The sequence below is a fragment of the Pholcus phalangioides genome, unplaced genomic scaffold, assembly GCF_987345545.1.
Source record: "Pholcus phalangioides strain wild (caught in Gottingen) unplaced genomic scaffold, Ppha-v1.0 ptg000039l_1, whole genome shotgun sequence".
NCBI lineage: Eukaryota > Metazoa > Arthropoda > Arachnida > Araneae > Pholcidae > Pholcus > Pholcus phalangioides.
Window position 1 is genome coordinate 19,094,766 of NW_028301625.1, and position 17,193 is coordinate 19,111,958.

Genomic DNA, 17,193 nt, shown 5'->3' on the forward strand with positions numbered 1-17,193 from the left:
AGGAATAGGAGATAGTCAAATAGGAGCTAGAGAAGACTGTCAGGTGACTTTACATCCTCGAAGCTGTTCAAAATCTTTTGTGATAATGCATCCATCATCGACTTCAACTAGATAATGAGCACAACCCAATCGTTGAACAACACACACAGTTCCATATTTCTATAGGCCTGAATGAGTGTTATTCCTTGACTGTACTCTATCTCCTTCTTTGAAAAATTTGTCAAAGATTGGCTGTGTGCTGCTTTGTTCTTGTACGACTCTGGAGTCGTTGGTTTAAGGAGATCTAGCTTTGTTCTGAGACTCTCTCCCAACAATAATTATGTTGGTGTCTTTCCACATGAAAGAGGTGTAGCTCTATACCAAAAGAGTAGTTTACATAATTTTTCATGGAATGTTCCTCATTCAAATTCTATGCATTTCAGTTTTGTGTTCAGGGTTTCACAATAACATTCTGCTTGTCCATTTGTTGAGGGATAACCAGGAACTATCATTCATTGTTGAATACCATTTCGTTTGCAGAAGTCCATGAATTCTTTTGATTTGAAAGTTGAAGTATTGTCACTAATGAGAATTTCTGGCAGTCCATGTTGACTGAATATTTCTCGCAGGAAATGAATTGTAATAGCAGAATCTAGAGCTTTCTTCATGTAGTAGATTTCTGGCTATTTAGACTTAGGGGCCATTCAAGTATTGCGCCAGCATCGATGGAGGGAACGGGTTTCCAATGTACTGACTTTTGATGACAAGGGGGAGGAGGGTTTGGATAATGCTTACATCATCAACCACCCATTATGAAAATATGAAATATTCTTAATGGCATCTTACTCTGTGGGCCAAAAACGAGAAAAACCTTTCGATAGTTTGTGGGCACTTGAAGTAACATTCCCCCCTATAAATAAGTGCCCTACAGAGCCACTTTAGTGATCACTAAATGTTTCGTGAATCCAAGTGATCTGGAAATGTGTCTGGGCCGCTTAAGTTCTCTGAAACTGTGCCACGCATCATTCAAGTGATCCGTAATTATATGCCGCAGATCAACTTAAATAATCTGAAAATGTGCTGTGGGTAACTTGAGTGATGGTTCTACTTAACTATCATTATGTAATTTATCATTATATGGCTTAGAGGGTGGGTCGCAATCAGGGCCGCAACTAGATGCTTGGTCACCCGGGGCAAGCACACATTTTGATGCCACCTTGTAATGTTGAAGGAAAGGTTTCAGAGTGAAATTTGCGCCCCCTCGGGTCTAGCGCCCGGGGCACGTGACCCGCCTGCTTCCACCTAGTTGCGGCCTTTATTGAAGATAAATTTTGAGTTCATAGCCTTCAAATAACATTGAAATTAACAGAAATTGACATTTAACAGAACATATAAAAGTTATTTTCCTCCAAAATTTCAATTAAAAAAATTTTTTTAGCATTAAAAATAAATTTTTGATTGTGGGGGGGGGGGGCACTAGCCCCCTATGCTCCCTTGTATGTCTCTGATCCCGCCAATACGCGTTAGGATTCAGAGGGGTAGAGTTGATGACGAAATTTTGCTGACAAGGGGGAGGGGATCAGTTTTACTAACTTTTGCTGACAAGGGGGGGGGGGGAAGAGGGCTAAAAATTTGCTTACGTAATACTTGAACGGCCCCTTAACATCAATGAAAAGTAAAAATAAATGTCCCCTGAAGGGTGCGACATAGTCCATGTGAACACGTTGCCTATTTGTTGTTAATCTTTCCCAATTGTGCACTGGAACTTTTTGGGGGGTTTCCTTGACGTCATCATTCTATGGTGTCCATAAGGGAAGGGATTAGGCAGTTTTGCCCATTGCTCTGACACCAAGTAGTATAAAACAAATTGGGATCATGTAGATGTGAAGAAGTGTCATAATGTGGAGATTTCACAGGGGTTTCGCTACAGTGTTGGGAAGGGAAGGTATGGTAACTGCAGGGCCGCAACTAGATACTTTGTCACCCAGGGCAAACTGGCATTTTGGTGCCCCCTTGCCATGTAGAAGAAGCAGTTAAAGGGTGAATTCAGCTCCCCTTCTGGTACAGCGCTCAGGGCACCAGACCCACCTGCTCCCCCCTAGTTGCGGCTCTGGGTAACTGTTACTATTTTGTTGAACCCCTGTACATGGGATATTATAGTAGAACTGCAACCAAAAAAAGGCCATATCTAAATAAATTATGAGGCTGCTCCTACCTGCGATGCCCTTTTTAAGAAAAGGAGCAGAGGAGATCTAGAGATATGGCCAAGAACTCAACATGGTTATTTAAAATAACGCATAAGAGAGTTCAAGTCAGAGCAGAGAATTGGCACTCGCCATGGGTTCAGGTGTTTAGTGTAATTAAAGAAAATTTATCAAGTTGTAAATGCTCTCTGGCTGCATTTACTACTTCACTTAGTGTCACCTGATGATCACCAAAGTAGTTCCTTCTCGGGATGGAGAAGGCAGGGCATCGCATCTCATAGTGAAGTGGAGTTTTGCCTTTCTCTCCACACACAGGATAAATAGGTGAATCTGCATAGCCACAGTTTTGTAGGTGTTTCGCTAGGTTAGCATGACCAGTGATGATCTATATAACCTGTCAAATGTTTTCTATTCAGTGAAGTTAGTTTTTTGGCAATATTTTCAGTTGAGTTCCCAATGCCAGCTTGTCCTGTCTGCAGTCCTGCTTCGAGTTCCATTGCCGATAATGTTTATTTTTTATCTATTTGACATCTCCTTTTATGGTTGACAGAAAAACAGGATGGAAAGGTTCCGGTCCAGATAGCTTCAGGTTCACTGCCTCTTTGGCTATCTGGTCTGCAAGTTCATTTCACTGGAAATTTACATGTCCAGGAACCCAGTAAAGGTTGATGTTGTTGTCAAGTGCTGCTAAGTTATTTGACATATCAGTGCAGTAGTTGACACACAATTGAAACTTGAAGTTAGCCAAAGCAGCAGCATTAGCTCATGACATCAGAGAAAATAACGATTTGTTGGTTATGATACCCTTTGGCAATACGGTTTTCGGCTAGCATGGCTATTGCAAGTACTTCAGCTTGGAAGACTGTAGTCGGCTTACCGAGATACAAATGTATCTTATGATAGTCATGATCACTCATGATCATCATCACTCTAAAGATGCAGAAGATTGCTCCAGCTTCAGTTTTGGTTATCCTGTAGCCATCAGTGTAGTATTCGATAGCTCCAGTTGGGATGTTATCAATTTTGTCAGCAATTTCATTTCTCCCAGGTATGTGGATAGTGTAATTTTTAGTAAAATTTTTTATTTTGGAACAGGAGTCTTTCAGCATTAGTAGAGAAGGAATTTCTGCTTTACCTGAAGACAGCTGTCAAAATGGTTTTTAAAAGAGGGTTTGTGTCCCATATAAGGTCGGTTGCACTAAGCACCATTTCTTTCAAGCCTGTACATAGTCTTAAAAGCTTCTCCTTGTAGATACCATCTTAAAGGTGGCAGCTTGAAAGCAGTTTTGAGGGCAGTTGAAGGGGAGCTGGGTAGAGCTCCTGTGATCAGAATGCATGATAATCTTTGCACTTTTTGTAGGACAGTCTCCTGACAGTCACAGTTCTTTACTAATGCTTGATGCCATACCACACATCTATAACTCAGCATTGGGCATGCAAGAGTGGTGTAAATCCACTGGGTGGTTTTAGGGTTTAGACTCCAGGTTTTACCAATAATTCTTTTGCATAGCATAAGTATATTAGTGGCCCGGTTAGCTCTTTCTTGAATATGGAACTTGCAAGAGAGCTTGAAGTCCAAATGACATCCAAGGCATTTCACTTTGTCGCATGTAAGTTTTTGTCCTTTGAGGGTTAGATTTCCAAGTTCCCATTTTCTGTTCCATGTAAATATCACTATTTTGGTTTTGTTTTATAGAAAATACTAGTTGGTGTTTATCACCCCATCTGTCGACAAAGTGTAAAATTTGTTGAGCAAGATTCCTCTATGTTGATAAATTGTGCCCTTGGATGGGCACCACTAGATTGTCTGCATAAGCCTGAGTATTTCCTGGTCCGTTTATTAGATCAGAAATCAAGGAGCTAAAGACTGTTCCATAAAAATGTAGAAATAATTCCCCCTTACATGCAAACTTTCCTGATTGTTATTTCAGCTTGGGCATCAATTACACGGGCAGTAATTGTTCAGTTCCTGAGCATATGATTGATCCCATCTAATTATCATAGGTGGAATGTTATAATCTATTAATGCCTCATATATATATCAAAAGCTCCAACAATGTCCAGAAAAATATTAATAGCTAATTGTCCATTGATAATTGTGTTTTCAATTCTCCATATCAATTGATGAAGAGCAGAGTCAGTGGAGTACTCAGTATTAAAACCATGCTGCTTCACATTAATCTTGCCCATTAAATGGGGAATGTCTTGAAGATGCCAGAGTATCAATCTTTCTGATAAACTTCAATTGAAATGAAGATAATCAGAATTTTGAAAGATTTATAAATACTAATATATACAAAAACAACCCCACAACAGGCAAAATGCCCAATGAGGTGGCTGATAATAAGATGCCCATAACAAATATGGATGTCATATATTTCAAAACTACAGCAACCCAATTAAAAATGCAATTACAAACAATATATATGCATGATAAAATATTGTACAATGCCCATAAAGAATACTTATGGTTGTCTTATTCTAAGTATGGATAGCTTCTTGATTTACCCCAACATATTTATCGTATTTCTTTTTAAATGTGTCAACTGTGTTAGAATTTACTACATATGGGGGGGGGGGGGTAAGCTATTCCATTTATTAACACAACTCTTTTAGAGAAAAATTCCCTATGACACCATAACCTAGAATTGCCCCTTACCAATTGATACTGGTGTCCCCTTGTAAAAGCAGTCGATTGACAGTGTACTAAAAGTTCATGGTCCATCCTATCCATCCCGTGGAAAATTTTGAACACTTCAATCATATCTCCCCGATACCTGCGCTCATCCAATGTAAACATATTTAATGAATGAAATCTCTCTTCATAACTCAATCCCCGTGTGCCAATAAGGACATGTGTAGCTCTTCTCTGCACCCCTTCAACCAAGTCTATGTCCCTCTGTAGGTATGGTCTCCAAAACCTTACAGCATATTCCAGTCCAGGACGAACTAAGCCTCGAAAAAGCGGAAGAATGACTTTAGGAGAGCACGAAGAGACCCTTTGAAAACAATAAGCCTTGGTAAAGTGGAAGAATGACATTAGGAGAACATAAAAAGACCTTTTTTAAATGAAACCAAGCATTCTATCCTCTTTTTTTGCCACTGCTGAACAATGTTCAGAAAGCCTAAGCCGCTTGTCAATGAGGCTTTTTAAATTGGTGACTCTAGTTGCATCTGAGATAGTGACACCATTCAACTCATAAGAGAAACGTAGGTTGTTCGAACCAAAATGAGTGATCATACACTTTGTTTCGTATGTCGATACTGACACATAATCAGCGTTAAGTTCTAGGTAGAAGAGACATGACGCAGCTCTAAATGTAATAAGTTTATTTTCTACCAAGTGCTGCATGTGTACAGCCTTAGCTGCTGTTTTGCATGAGTGTTGCCACACACAAATCTAAACATCCTGGAATAATACAATTTCATAAATGAACATATAGCATTCCCTCTATTCATAAGAAGCAAAAAAAAAAACATACTTTCGCATGGGGTGGGTGATTTCCGATGATATAAATAAATGATTGTAATGGGAGGTATACTACAACCTAATCAGAGGCTAAGAAAAAAAAAATGTATGTTTATATGCATATATATGTATAAACACAATTCACATTAAAAAAACAAAAAATTTTCATGATGAAAAAAAAAACATGCACACACTCCCTACTGTAAGGCTATATATCTGAACATAAATGTGTTACATACATTAAAACCAAAACTAAGTCCAACTTCACAGGCGCATGACAAGAATGCTGACTGGTTGGCATTTTTTTTTGATGTCGTAAGTCAATGGAAATAATTTAGGGTAAAACTATCCTCTGTGTTTTGCATGACATCATACCCTTTGTGTGTAAAAAGCATGTTTGTTGCACCTGTACTGCTTCAAGGGGAAAAAGTGTGTAATCTTTATCTTGAAAAGAAACAGGCATTTATAGAGTATGAAAATGTAATTGACCTGTCATCATTTACCAAACAAAGAATGGTATTGAAGAGGGTGATTAGGGAATAGTAAAACAGAAGTTGAATCTAGGTTGGCAGATAACATTGGTGCTGACCCAAAATCCTTTTCAAGTATGTCAACAATGGATGTAAGGGGACAGCTGGCCCCCCTCTCAACAGAAGGATCTATAGTAAAGAGCAATATGTGTATATAGGCATGTTTGGTACTTTCGATGACTTCTTCATGTTGGTTTTAAATAGGGAAGATGATATCCAAAGTATTGGTAATAAAGTCCTCAATGATATTCAAGTAGACGATGTGGAAATCCTAAAACTTCTAAAAAATGTATGCGCAAGCAAAACATCAGGACCAGATATTTACCCATGGTCCTTAGGAAATGTGGTAATGAACTGTTGGGGCCAGTTCCACGGATTTACAGAAGTAGTGTTGCTGAGGGTATTGTCCCAGGGCATTGGAAGCTAATATGGTTCGATATTTAAAAAGGGTAGTAGAGAAACCATGTCAAATTATCATACAGTCGGTTTGACAAGCTCCTTCTTGAAAAGTTTGTTATTATCAAAAGGCAATTGGTGAAGTGAATAGACAAGAATAACATTGTTGGAAAATCAGCATCGGTTCAGGAAGTGGAAGTCGTGTAACCAGCCTCTGCTGCTTCTATGATTGCATGACTAAGGCTGTGGGAAAAGGCAAAAACGTCTGTCGTTTATTTTGATTTCCAGAAGGCATTCGATCGTGTACAACATAGAAAACCCTTGAAACATTACACAAGATTAGTAGCAAAATTTGTTGAATTGGATAGTATCATGTTTGAGAGATGAAGGGATAGGATTATGGTGAGCGGGGAATTTTCTGATTGGGCAAGTGTAAAAAGTAGAGTTCCTCAAGGAAGTGTCCTTGGGCCTATACCTTTTCACTTTTATCGATGAACTCAATCATGGTATCGACGGGATTGTTCACAAATTCGCAGATGACATGAAGCTAATGGGGGGTAGTCAAAGCGCTAGGGAGATGACAAAGTTGAATATGATTGCTGCATGGGCTAATGAATGGAGCATGACCTTTAGTGTTGATAAGTGCATGGTCACTTATTTTGGTTCAAACAACCCACGTTTCACTTGCGAGTTGAATGGTACTATGCCGGATGCAACTAGGGTCACCAATTTGGGAATTCTCATTGACTAGTGGCTTGGGTTTTTTGAACATTGTTCAGCAGTTGTCATAAAAGTAAATAGAGTGCTTGGTTCCATTCTTAAAAAGGTTTCTTCGTGTCATCCTAAAGTCATTCTTTTGCTTTTCTGAGGCTTATTTCATCCTGGACTGTGTGTTGTAAGGTTTTGAAGACCTTCCTATACTGAGGGACATTGATATGGTTGATGGGGTACAGAGAAGAGCTACACCTGCCCTTTTTGGCACACAAAGACTTGAGCTTTGAAGAAAGACTTGATTTCTTGAATATGTTTACATTGGAAGAATGCAGGTGTTGGGGGATATGATCAAAGTGTTTAAAATTTTCAATGGGATGGATAGGATGGACCACGTGAGTTATTAATACATAGTCAATCAACTGCTTGGATGAGGGGACACCAGTATTGTTTAGTAAGGGCTGAAGTGGATTTTAGTCGGGTAAGGCCCTGGCTGCAAGAAAAAATGTTGGGTCCCTTAAATTAGAAAAAAGTGTAATGTTTGGGTTTTCTGGGCCTTTCAGAAGTCGTGCCTAGGGCACACACTCTATTCGCCCGCTCTTAAATCTGCCTGAGTAAATTAAGTCAAGAGGGTTGGTTCCAGGTTGTGGTGCCACAAGAAGTTTTTCTTTAATAAGGTTGTGTGTGTGTTAATAAATGTGGAATAGAGCTTACCTCTGGGGATCATGAATTTTAACCCAATTGATATGTTTAAAAAGAAGTAAGATGAACATAGTGAATAAATAAAGAAGCTATCCATACTTAGATAAGACAACCATAATCTTTTTTATGGGCAGTGCATTATGTAGTATTACTTATTTTTTTCTTTTGTGATACATCCTTTATATTGGGTTATATTTTACATCCATATTTTGATAGGCATCTTTTTTCAGTCGTTTCATTGGGCAGTTTGCCTGTTGTGGCCTTTGTGTTTATAAAAATAAAAATACAAACACATCAAGTATGGCATTAGTCACTGATACCTGACCATTAACTGGCATAAAATAGTTGTTGGCATTACAGTTGTTTTGATTTACAAGATTAATGTCTGAAAATAACTTGTATCCTCAAAAGAAATTGAAGAGAGTTTTTGGACGAATAAATGGAAATCTGCAAAAAGAGATTCAGAGAAAAAGCTTATACTGATGTAGAGCTCTTTTTAAATGGTTTGAAAAAAAAGGACGGGAAAAAATGTTTTTGACTGGGCCCTTGGTTAAAGAAACATTTTATTTTGCAGGCTTATTAGGCAAAAATTATTTTGATGCAAAACGTTTTACATCCACAATGATATCAAAGGAAAAAACAAATTCAAATTTTTTTTGTCATAAGATTTTAATTTAATTTTAACCTTTTTTATACAAATACAAACACGAAGGCCACAACAGGCGAATTGCCCAATGAGGTGGCTGAAAAAAAAGATGCCTGTAAAAAAATAAGACTGTCAAATATAACCGCTTATTATAATCACAGATAATGTTATTGTTCAGATATTGTTATCAGTTTTGCAAAGAATGAAACACCAGTATATCATAACATGGGAAAAAATTTGTTTGTAGTTATCAGGACTTTGGATAATGTTATAAATTTTTTTTTTTTGAAAGTGTATTTTTTGTGCATTCTGCTAAGATTTAACCTGACTTATTTTTCCCTATAACTTACCATTATTATGTTGCAAGACTATGTAGGGGGCTATAAAATGTTTTCTCCTTCACCCCTCTTGTTGACAGACACATTTCCATACTTGATGTCGTAATTGGACCGTAGTATTTGCTGTGATCCCTTTACATATGCAGCTACTTTTGCAATAGCTTTCTTATGACGAAGGCAAATGTATGACAAAAAGCTTTTTCTGTTTAGTTCCTGATCAGTTTCTTTCAAGAAAAATTGGCCATTACGGGGAAGTTGACCAGATTCAAAAATTTCTTTTTCCTAGACTTTTTCAAGGAAATGTATGGAACGTGTCATAAGTTATAAAAAATATCGTGATTTGTAATACACATTGCACAGTTTCATTCTAATGTTTCACAATCAATGGATTAGTAAGAAAGATGTAGCATTTTAGCTTACAGGCAAAAAAGAATTCCAGTTTTAGAATTTAGAAAAAATTTACCGATTGAGCCTTTTACTACCAATTATGTGGAAAGAAAAACAGTTGTCCTGTTTTACCAATACCTGTTTACCATACATCCTTTTTAGCCAAACAGGATATATGGTCACCTTACTTTCAAACAGGACTTTGGGCGTGATAGCCCAGGTCGATAAGGTACTCACCTGAAGTACCAAAGGATGTTTAGAGGTGTATTGGATATCCGGTTCGTCCTTGTCAGAAACTTTCCTGGCACTTGTACAACAGAAACTGCAACATGACCATAGAAAAAGATTGCTACTGCAAGGAGTCCCGATCCAAGGGGTTCGTGCACCAGCCTCTCAGTGAGTATAAAAAGGAACGCTGCTATTTAGAATAGGCAATAAATTGTGGTTCCCTGTTTAGTTAGCCCTAAAATGACTGTGGTGCGACAAAAATGATCTGGACTTTTTTGGATAGTCATAATTTGGTTATTATTGGAAACCCTGAGTCCTGGTGTGATTGCATTAAGCAGTGTGGACTGTATATGAATTTAATTCTATTTATTTCAATAATGTTCAGATTTTCAAAAAATACATATTGAAATTACATTTAATTTTGCTTAAACACATTTTTCAAGCTGGTATGGATATAATGATGTTCACTTATAACAACTAGTTTAGATAATTTTTCAGACTTTGTTTACTTAAGCGTGTTTGACTATATATTGATATTCATAAGCATTCAAAACTCGTAAAGTAGAGGGAAACAAAGCATATCAGAGTGAACATTAGATAGGTTGGGACACAGACAGAGGTCAATAATTGCAATGTCACCTTGAGGCGAAAAAAAAATCAGAACCATGTGTTACTCAGTCTTGAGTAAATGTCATTCGTTTGTTTCAAGATGAGAAACATAGAATAATAAAGGGCAGAGAAACATAAACTTATCGTGCTCCTAATGGGGAAAAATTTATGTGTAAAGTTTATCATAGAGAAAAGTGAAGGAGCAGCAAAGTTTGTAATTTCCTGCGGTACCCTTTCAACAATCATCAGAAACAGGGAAACCATGTAAAACAAGTACGAAATATGAGGCAACAACAAGAGAGTTATAAATGTCCAGAAATGTACTCATTCTGTTTAATAATGGTTCATGCAATCCAGGGAAATACAGTTTAACCCTGTTATAGTGCCCTTCCCCCGTTATTCTTTGAAAGGTGAAGATTTTGCTGAGACCACAGAAGTGATTTTGGGTATGTAGTAAAACACAGTATTTTATTTTTCCCAATTGAAATCTTTACCATATTTATATATACACACAGTGAAAATTCTCTAGGCGGCCACCTCTATTCTATGGGAAACTTCCCTTAACATCCAATTTTTCTTGGAACGAATAATAAGCTACATATAGAAATAATACAAAACCATCCTATTCGGCAGCCAACCTGTCCGTTGTAATTTCGGACGGGTTGAAGTTGTACCACTTCCTTATAATAAATAAAAGTTTAAAAAAACAAGTTTTTGTGCATTTTCTAGAGAATGGTACAATTATTTAATCATTAAACTTCCCGCACAGTTAGAAAAAGTGATGGCAGATGGCATCACTGTACGTAACGAGCATTACACAGAAACAAGCTTCATGGAAGGTTCTCTACACATTCACACACATTCCAACATGCACCAATTCATTAGAAGCTCAGCAGAGGAATATGGATGCGATATGCATGTTGTTTAGTAGTAGTAGTTTTTGTGTGTGTGTTTTTCATATATGTATCAAGACCTAATAGTTCTCTTTGTATAACCTTATAATCTTTATACATCAGCACAATACCTTTTTGGATTAACCAGATTTTCTGTTCACGTGTGATGCTATCAAGTTGGAAACATTTATAAATAGGATATATAAATATTTTTTAATGACAAAAGTTAATGTTGTATGGTTGGTTTTAGCTGATAAGAGAGTAAAAATTTGGTCTTGGGGTGGCAGGGTAAACAAGACTAATAATAAGTGATTGATAACTAAAGAAATCTGCTATTGAGAGTGGAGGGACTTTTTTTTCATGGATATGTGTTGAAAAATTAGCTTAAAAATTCAAAATGAAATTGTGGAAGAAAAATGTAGAAAAATGGCCCAACAAAAAATTCTTTACTTCATGAAATGAACCCCAATTTAACGATTCATATAAACCCGACATTAAAATTTGTTAATTCAAGGGAAATCATTGTATTGGGTTGAGATGATACAAATATAAGTACAATGACTTCTAAAAAAATTAGTTAAATCACACACAGAGTAAGTTATATCAGAGTCAACTGTATATACTGTATATGTATTTCTTTTTAGGCATAAAATGAACATAAAAATTTTTTTGTAACTTTGAAAACCTTTATTTTGCCATGCCCCTCAAATGTTTTTTTTCTGTCTACAATCGTACAACTTCTATTCAGCAGTCACTTCTGCCAGCGGCCACTTTTTTGCGGAATACCGAGTGGCTGTCTTAGAGAAGTTAAATGGTATATGAAAATTATATTTCTCAAAAATTACAGTATTCAGTCAGCCAAGACAAGCATGCATTTTAGAGAAAAACGATTACACAGATATTAAGAGGGTTAAATGGTGAATTAGAACCCCCATCCATCCACTCAGTACCTGGGACACTAGATCTGCTTATACTCTGCCCTCCTCTAGTTGGCCTGTCAGTGACATGTTTTGTGGTACCAATAACTTGATTGAATATTTATATATATTTTTAAATAGTGGACATTTTTTGAATGGTTTTGGTATGAAGGCAAGGAATATATACACTTTAGGATAATTTAACATACAGACATACAGTGTATTGCATGAACTTTTTTTTCTTTTATAGTATTGTGCTTATCATAACAGAGGGAAAAAAAAGAGAACACTAGTTTTTTATGTGTTATTGCTTTTAAATTGTTATAGGCCATTCAAAATACTGAGATGAATAATATTGAAACTGAAGGGACATCTAATACTGAAGGAACTTGTGTTGAAAGAGATGTACAACATGAATGTAATTCAGTGGCAAATAATTTACCCAACAGTAATTATGAGCAAGTGAAAAAGGTTCAGGATTTGAGGTGAATATGTTGATGTATTTTATTTACGTATAGTATTTTTATTAAAAAATAAAGTAGGGTTGGCAGATTAATCAATCATTAAAAACTCTAGTTAAATTGATTGACTCAATCTATCCGATTAAAATTTGATTATATTTCTGATTTTTGATTATATTTCGGACCCTCTTGATTCTCTTGCAGAAATTGCTGATCATATTGTGGATGTATCAGGAATAAATGTTGTTGCAGTCAAAGTTTCAAGGGAACATTCCCAAATTGAATTTTTGAGAAAAGAAGTTGCTGATTTGAAATCTCGTTTTGATAAATTTTTCCTTGTTGTCAGAGTAATAGGTCTAGAAGCAAGTCGAAAAATAATGATTGTAAGGATTCTCCTGATCATTTGACATGAGACAAATTGTGTTTTTATCATCAGCACTTTGGTGAGAAGGCACACCATTGTATAAAGCCCTGTCAATAGTCGGAAAACTAGCTGGCACACTTGTTTTTGTGGTGGCAGGTGATTGCCATGGTCCTAGTCACTTTTTTATTTGCAATAATAATTAAAAATTTTGTATTTTGATTGACAGTGGCACAGCGGTTAACTGTTTTCCAAAATCACTTGTTGATGTTTGCAAAGCTGTTTTTTTCCCTTTTTTTGTACGCGGTGAATGGATCACAAATTTGTACTTATGGTACTAAGCGTTTCGATCTCGATCTAGGCCTTTGCAGAATTTTTACATGGACTTTCATTTTGGCTGACATGTCACACCCAATATTAGGGGCCGATTTTCTTGAAAGATTTGGGTTGATGATAGACATCAGATAATTTGACGTCTGTTTTCACTATCGGTTTGGTGTTCATAGGACCCTCTCCTAGCCTTAACTCCATTTCAGGTGATACGCCGTAACACAAAATTTTGACCATGTACCACAACTCATGAGTAATGCTTTGAATGTCAAGGGCGAAATTCATTCACTGACAAACAATATAGAAACCAGAAGACCACCAGTTTTCTCCAAGGCTAGGAGGCTTTCACCTGAAAAATTGCTTGCTGTTAAGAGAGAGTAACACTTCATTGGAGCAAGGTGTTATCAGGTCCTTGGATGAGTCCCTAAAAAAACTGGTGAGTGGCGTATTTGCAGAGAGTTTAGGCTTCTAAATTGCCATCACTATCCCAATCGATACCCAGTTCCTAATATTCAGGATTTTATTTGTGGTTTAAATGTATTTGGCCTATTCACCCTTTTTGCCAAATTTTGCTCAGGTATTTGGTCAAATATTTGTGAAAATCCAAGTCATCAAACTTGATTTGAAAAGATATATATTTTAATCAAAATGTTTCTCATAAATTAAAAATTTACTGATTGGAAACCATGAAACTGAAAACAGAATCCTACTGCAATAAGGTAAAAGTAAGCATGAATTACAAAAGTCAAGTTCATTACTGAAGGATGTTTCTAGCTAATGAATGCTTTGGCTTAAAATTTTTTTGGCTAACAACAATTTCTTTCAATGTGTTTCTATTTTGGCTAATGAATACAGATTCGGCTAACAGACATTTCATGAATAAAACTGTTTTCCATAGAAACCAATGAAAAATCATGTTTCAGCTAACGAATGTGATTCTGTAACAAATTATCTTTGTTAGCTAGGGTGTCACTGTATTAAGCTACTGAAAAAGACAATAGGGGCAAAGAACATCTAAAGAGGAAAAACAAGAAAATAAGTCATAAATTTTGTTTTTATTATTATATTTATATTATTTATGACTATTATATTTATATTATTTATGACTAGTTGAGAGTAAATAGTGGTTGACATTTTCTTAATTAGATGTAATATTGTAATAAGTGCCTAAAAAAATTTATTCATATAAATACAATATATCATTGTTAAAGTTGATTATCAGTATCTTTTGATTAACAGTTTTTAATATTTATTCAGATAATAAATTGCATAATTAAAATTCAATTTCAATCATTTAAAACTTTCAGTGGTTTTATTTTTAGTTAAAATAAACAAATTTTATTTATAATTGTAATGAATTTTAAGAAAATTGATATTCAGCCACCGAATATTTGGTATTTGGCCAAAACATTAACTTAATATTCGGTATTCAGCCATAACATTAACCAAATATTCCATATCCAGCTATTTGGCTAAATCACTATTCATTCCATTCCCTAATGGCAATTTGACCATGCAGTTGGTGCGTAGTGATGATGGTAACCTTGTTGGGCAAAAATTCCACAAAATTTTTCCTTTTGAGTAAATTTTTCCCACACATTTTGAAAAATGTGCTGCCATCTACTTGTGCAAATAAGTAGTAAATTATTGCGCTGCATTTATTTATTTTATTTTTAAATTCTTCTTTTGTTTGATAAACTCTCAAAATTTCTCACAAACGCCAAGAAAATTCCCACATGGAATAATTTTGGCCAGTTTTTCCCACAAATTACCATCACTGGTGTGCGGAAAAAATCATGAATTACTGTAAAAACCAAAAGGGTGGTTAAAGATTAAGTTGACTCAGTCTAAACTGCTTCAATAAATGTTACCCAAAATTTTGTTCCATAGGTATATATACACAAAAATGCTAGAGGGAAATATTCTTGACATTAATATTATTGCTGTAAAGATTAATTAATGACTAGCGAAATTAGTCAGCTTTTTATGAAAAAGAATTGGGATGGACTGAAAAATAATTAAAATTTAATGAAGCATATAGTCATCTTATTTCCGAGTTTTTTCAGGTATAGTTGTTAGATTTTGGATTATTGTTATTGCAAACTCAAGCACCAACTCAATATGCAATTGCTTTTTATCCGTAGATATATCTCTCGATTATCTTTTCTTTTCAAAATCCTTCACTGCCATTTTGATATCGACACCTCAAATTTTATAACTCCATGTTCATAGTTTTCAAAAAGAAGTAACCATTCACAAAAATTGAAACCCATCTTTGCATCCACAGATTGTTTCAAAATTAGTTTCTTTCCTCGAACAATAACTGACTGGAACAACCTCCCGTCAAACATTGATTGTACAACAGTTTCTGATTTCCTTTGTAACATCAATCGTCTCTGTCAAACTTCACCACCACATTCCTTTGTATAGGCCTCGGCCAACCAATATTTAATAAATAAGTAAATAAATAATAATTGTAACCTGTATCACATTGGGCCTCATAAATCTTTTCTCCCTACTTCTCATTTATATCCATTGATCAATTCACTTGTCATAGAAACTTTTTTGGCAATAGGGCTTTATAAGATCTTCAAGGAAAACACCTTTTAGAATATTTTTAAGTACTTTGAATATCAGAAGCATTTGCTTAAACTTCATATTATCATCCATAGCACTTAAGACTACCATATAACATTGCAACGTGCCTTTTTTAGTTTTGCAAGAAGTTGTTTTGTGGCACTGTTTGTCTAATGTAATTTTTATATTTTTATTATGTTTTTTATGCCACCCTAGCAGCTAGGCATTATCTAATATCTTCTTGCATCAGAGTTCAGTCTGGCTTCGACCGCCAACCAACATGTACCAAAAATCTCTTCTATTTCTATGGAATAAGTAACTTTAAAAAAGGAAACAGAAAGAGAGTCATGACACAGTTTATTTCCAAAGTAACAAGACATCCACCAGCACTCCCTTCACCAAAGTTTTAACACCTTTGAAATCATGTTTCCTTTCCAGTGAATCAGCCTATAAAAGAATATTGTTTATGTTAGCTATGCACTCAATATTAACTGATTCAATATTTTACTTATGCAAAGAAAAAAGGTTTGTATAGATCCATGGCATTTCCTAGAAATTTCTGCTTAACACAGGAACTTTTGTCCGGTATGATTTATTATGTCACATAATTTGGGAAACCTCCCAAGCCTATTCAAATGCAGCATTTAAATCATTATATTCATCTTGAATTAGCTGCATTGCCTTGAATGTTAATATTATGCCAAGTATGAGAAAAACATTTTTCTTGTTGCTCTGCTTATAAATGCAACTAATGATTTTCTCTATTTTCTGGAAATTTTTTCTTTCTTCAATTAAAATCTTAAGACAGGATGTAGCATTACTTTTTTTTAATAATGACCTCTTTATCTTCTAAGTATTTTGCAGATTCTTTGTCATTTTTTCTGATTTCTTTCCGGTTTGATCAATCTTGAACACACAATCCTAACACACAGAAGTACTTGAACATGCTACTTATATTTGCATTTAATTTCAAAGTTTTGAATATGCATTCAATATCCATATAGAGAGGGCGTAACTCTCCACTATTTATACAGGATAAACAAGAAGCTACAAGGAGCATTCCATAAGAACTGTCAGTAAAATCATAAAAAAATCAAGAAATATAGGTACAGCAAAAAAAAGAATATATTCGTTTTTAAAATATCTTCCCTCACATAATATGCAATTGTCCCATCATTGAATCCACTGCTGCCTCAGGGAATCCCGCATAGCTGACATAACATCAGCACCCTTTCAGCAATATCTTAGTAAATGTAATATTGCCACAACCCCTTTACATTCCAGATCTCACATCATGCGATTTCTAGGTGTTTTCAACGTTCAAAGAGAAGCTCTCTGTAGCAGAAAATTTAATGAAAATTCTGACACTATTTCAGCTGTACAGGGTTCACTGAGGCATCTTCCAGAAAAAACTCATTAACTTACTTTGAAAAGTGGATTGAATGATAGGATAAT

The 17,193-nt window shown here is 35.5% G+C and overlaps 1 protein-coding gene across 5 annotated transcripts in view; it reads left to right on the plus strand.

The window, feature by feature from the left end:
* Positions 1–17,193, plus strand: part of Wnk (Wnk kinase) — a 375,788-nt gene that overhangs the window by 324,759 nt on the left and 33,836 nt on the right. For all 5 annotated transcript variants that reach the window (XM_089253910.1, XM_089253912.1, XM_089253913.1 and 2 more), the window contains one exon: positions 12,337–12,494. In XM_089253910.1, coding sequence (XP_089110036.1) covers positions 12,337–12,494 — 158 coding nt within the window. The remainder of the gene's footprint in view (positions 1–12,336; positions 12,495–17,193) is intronic.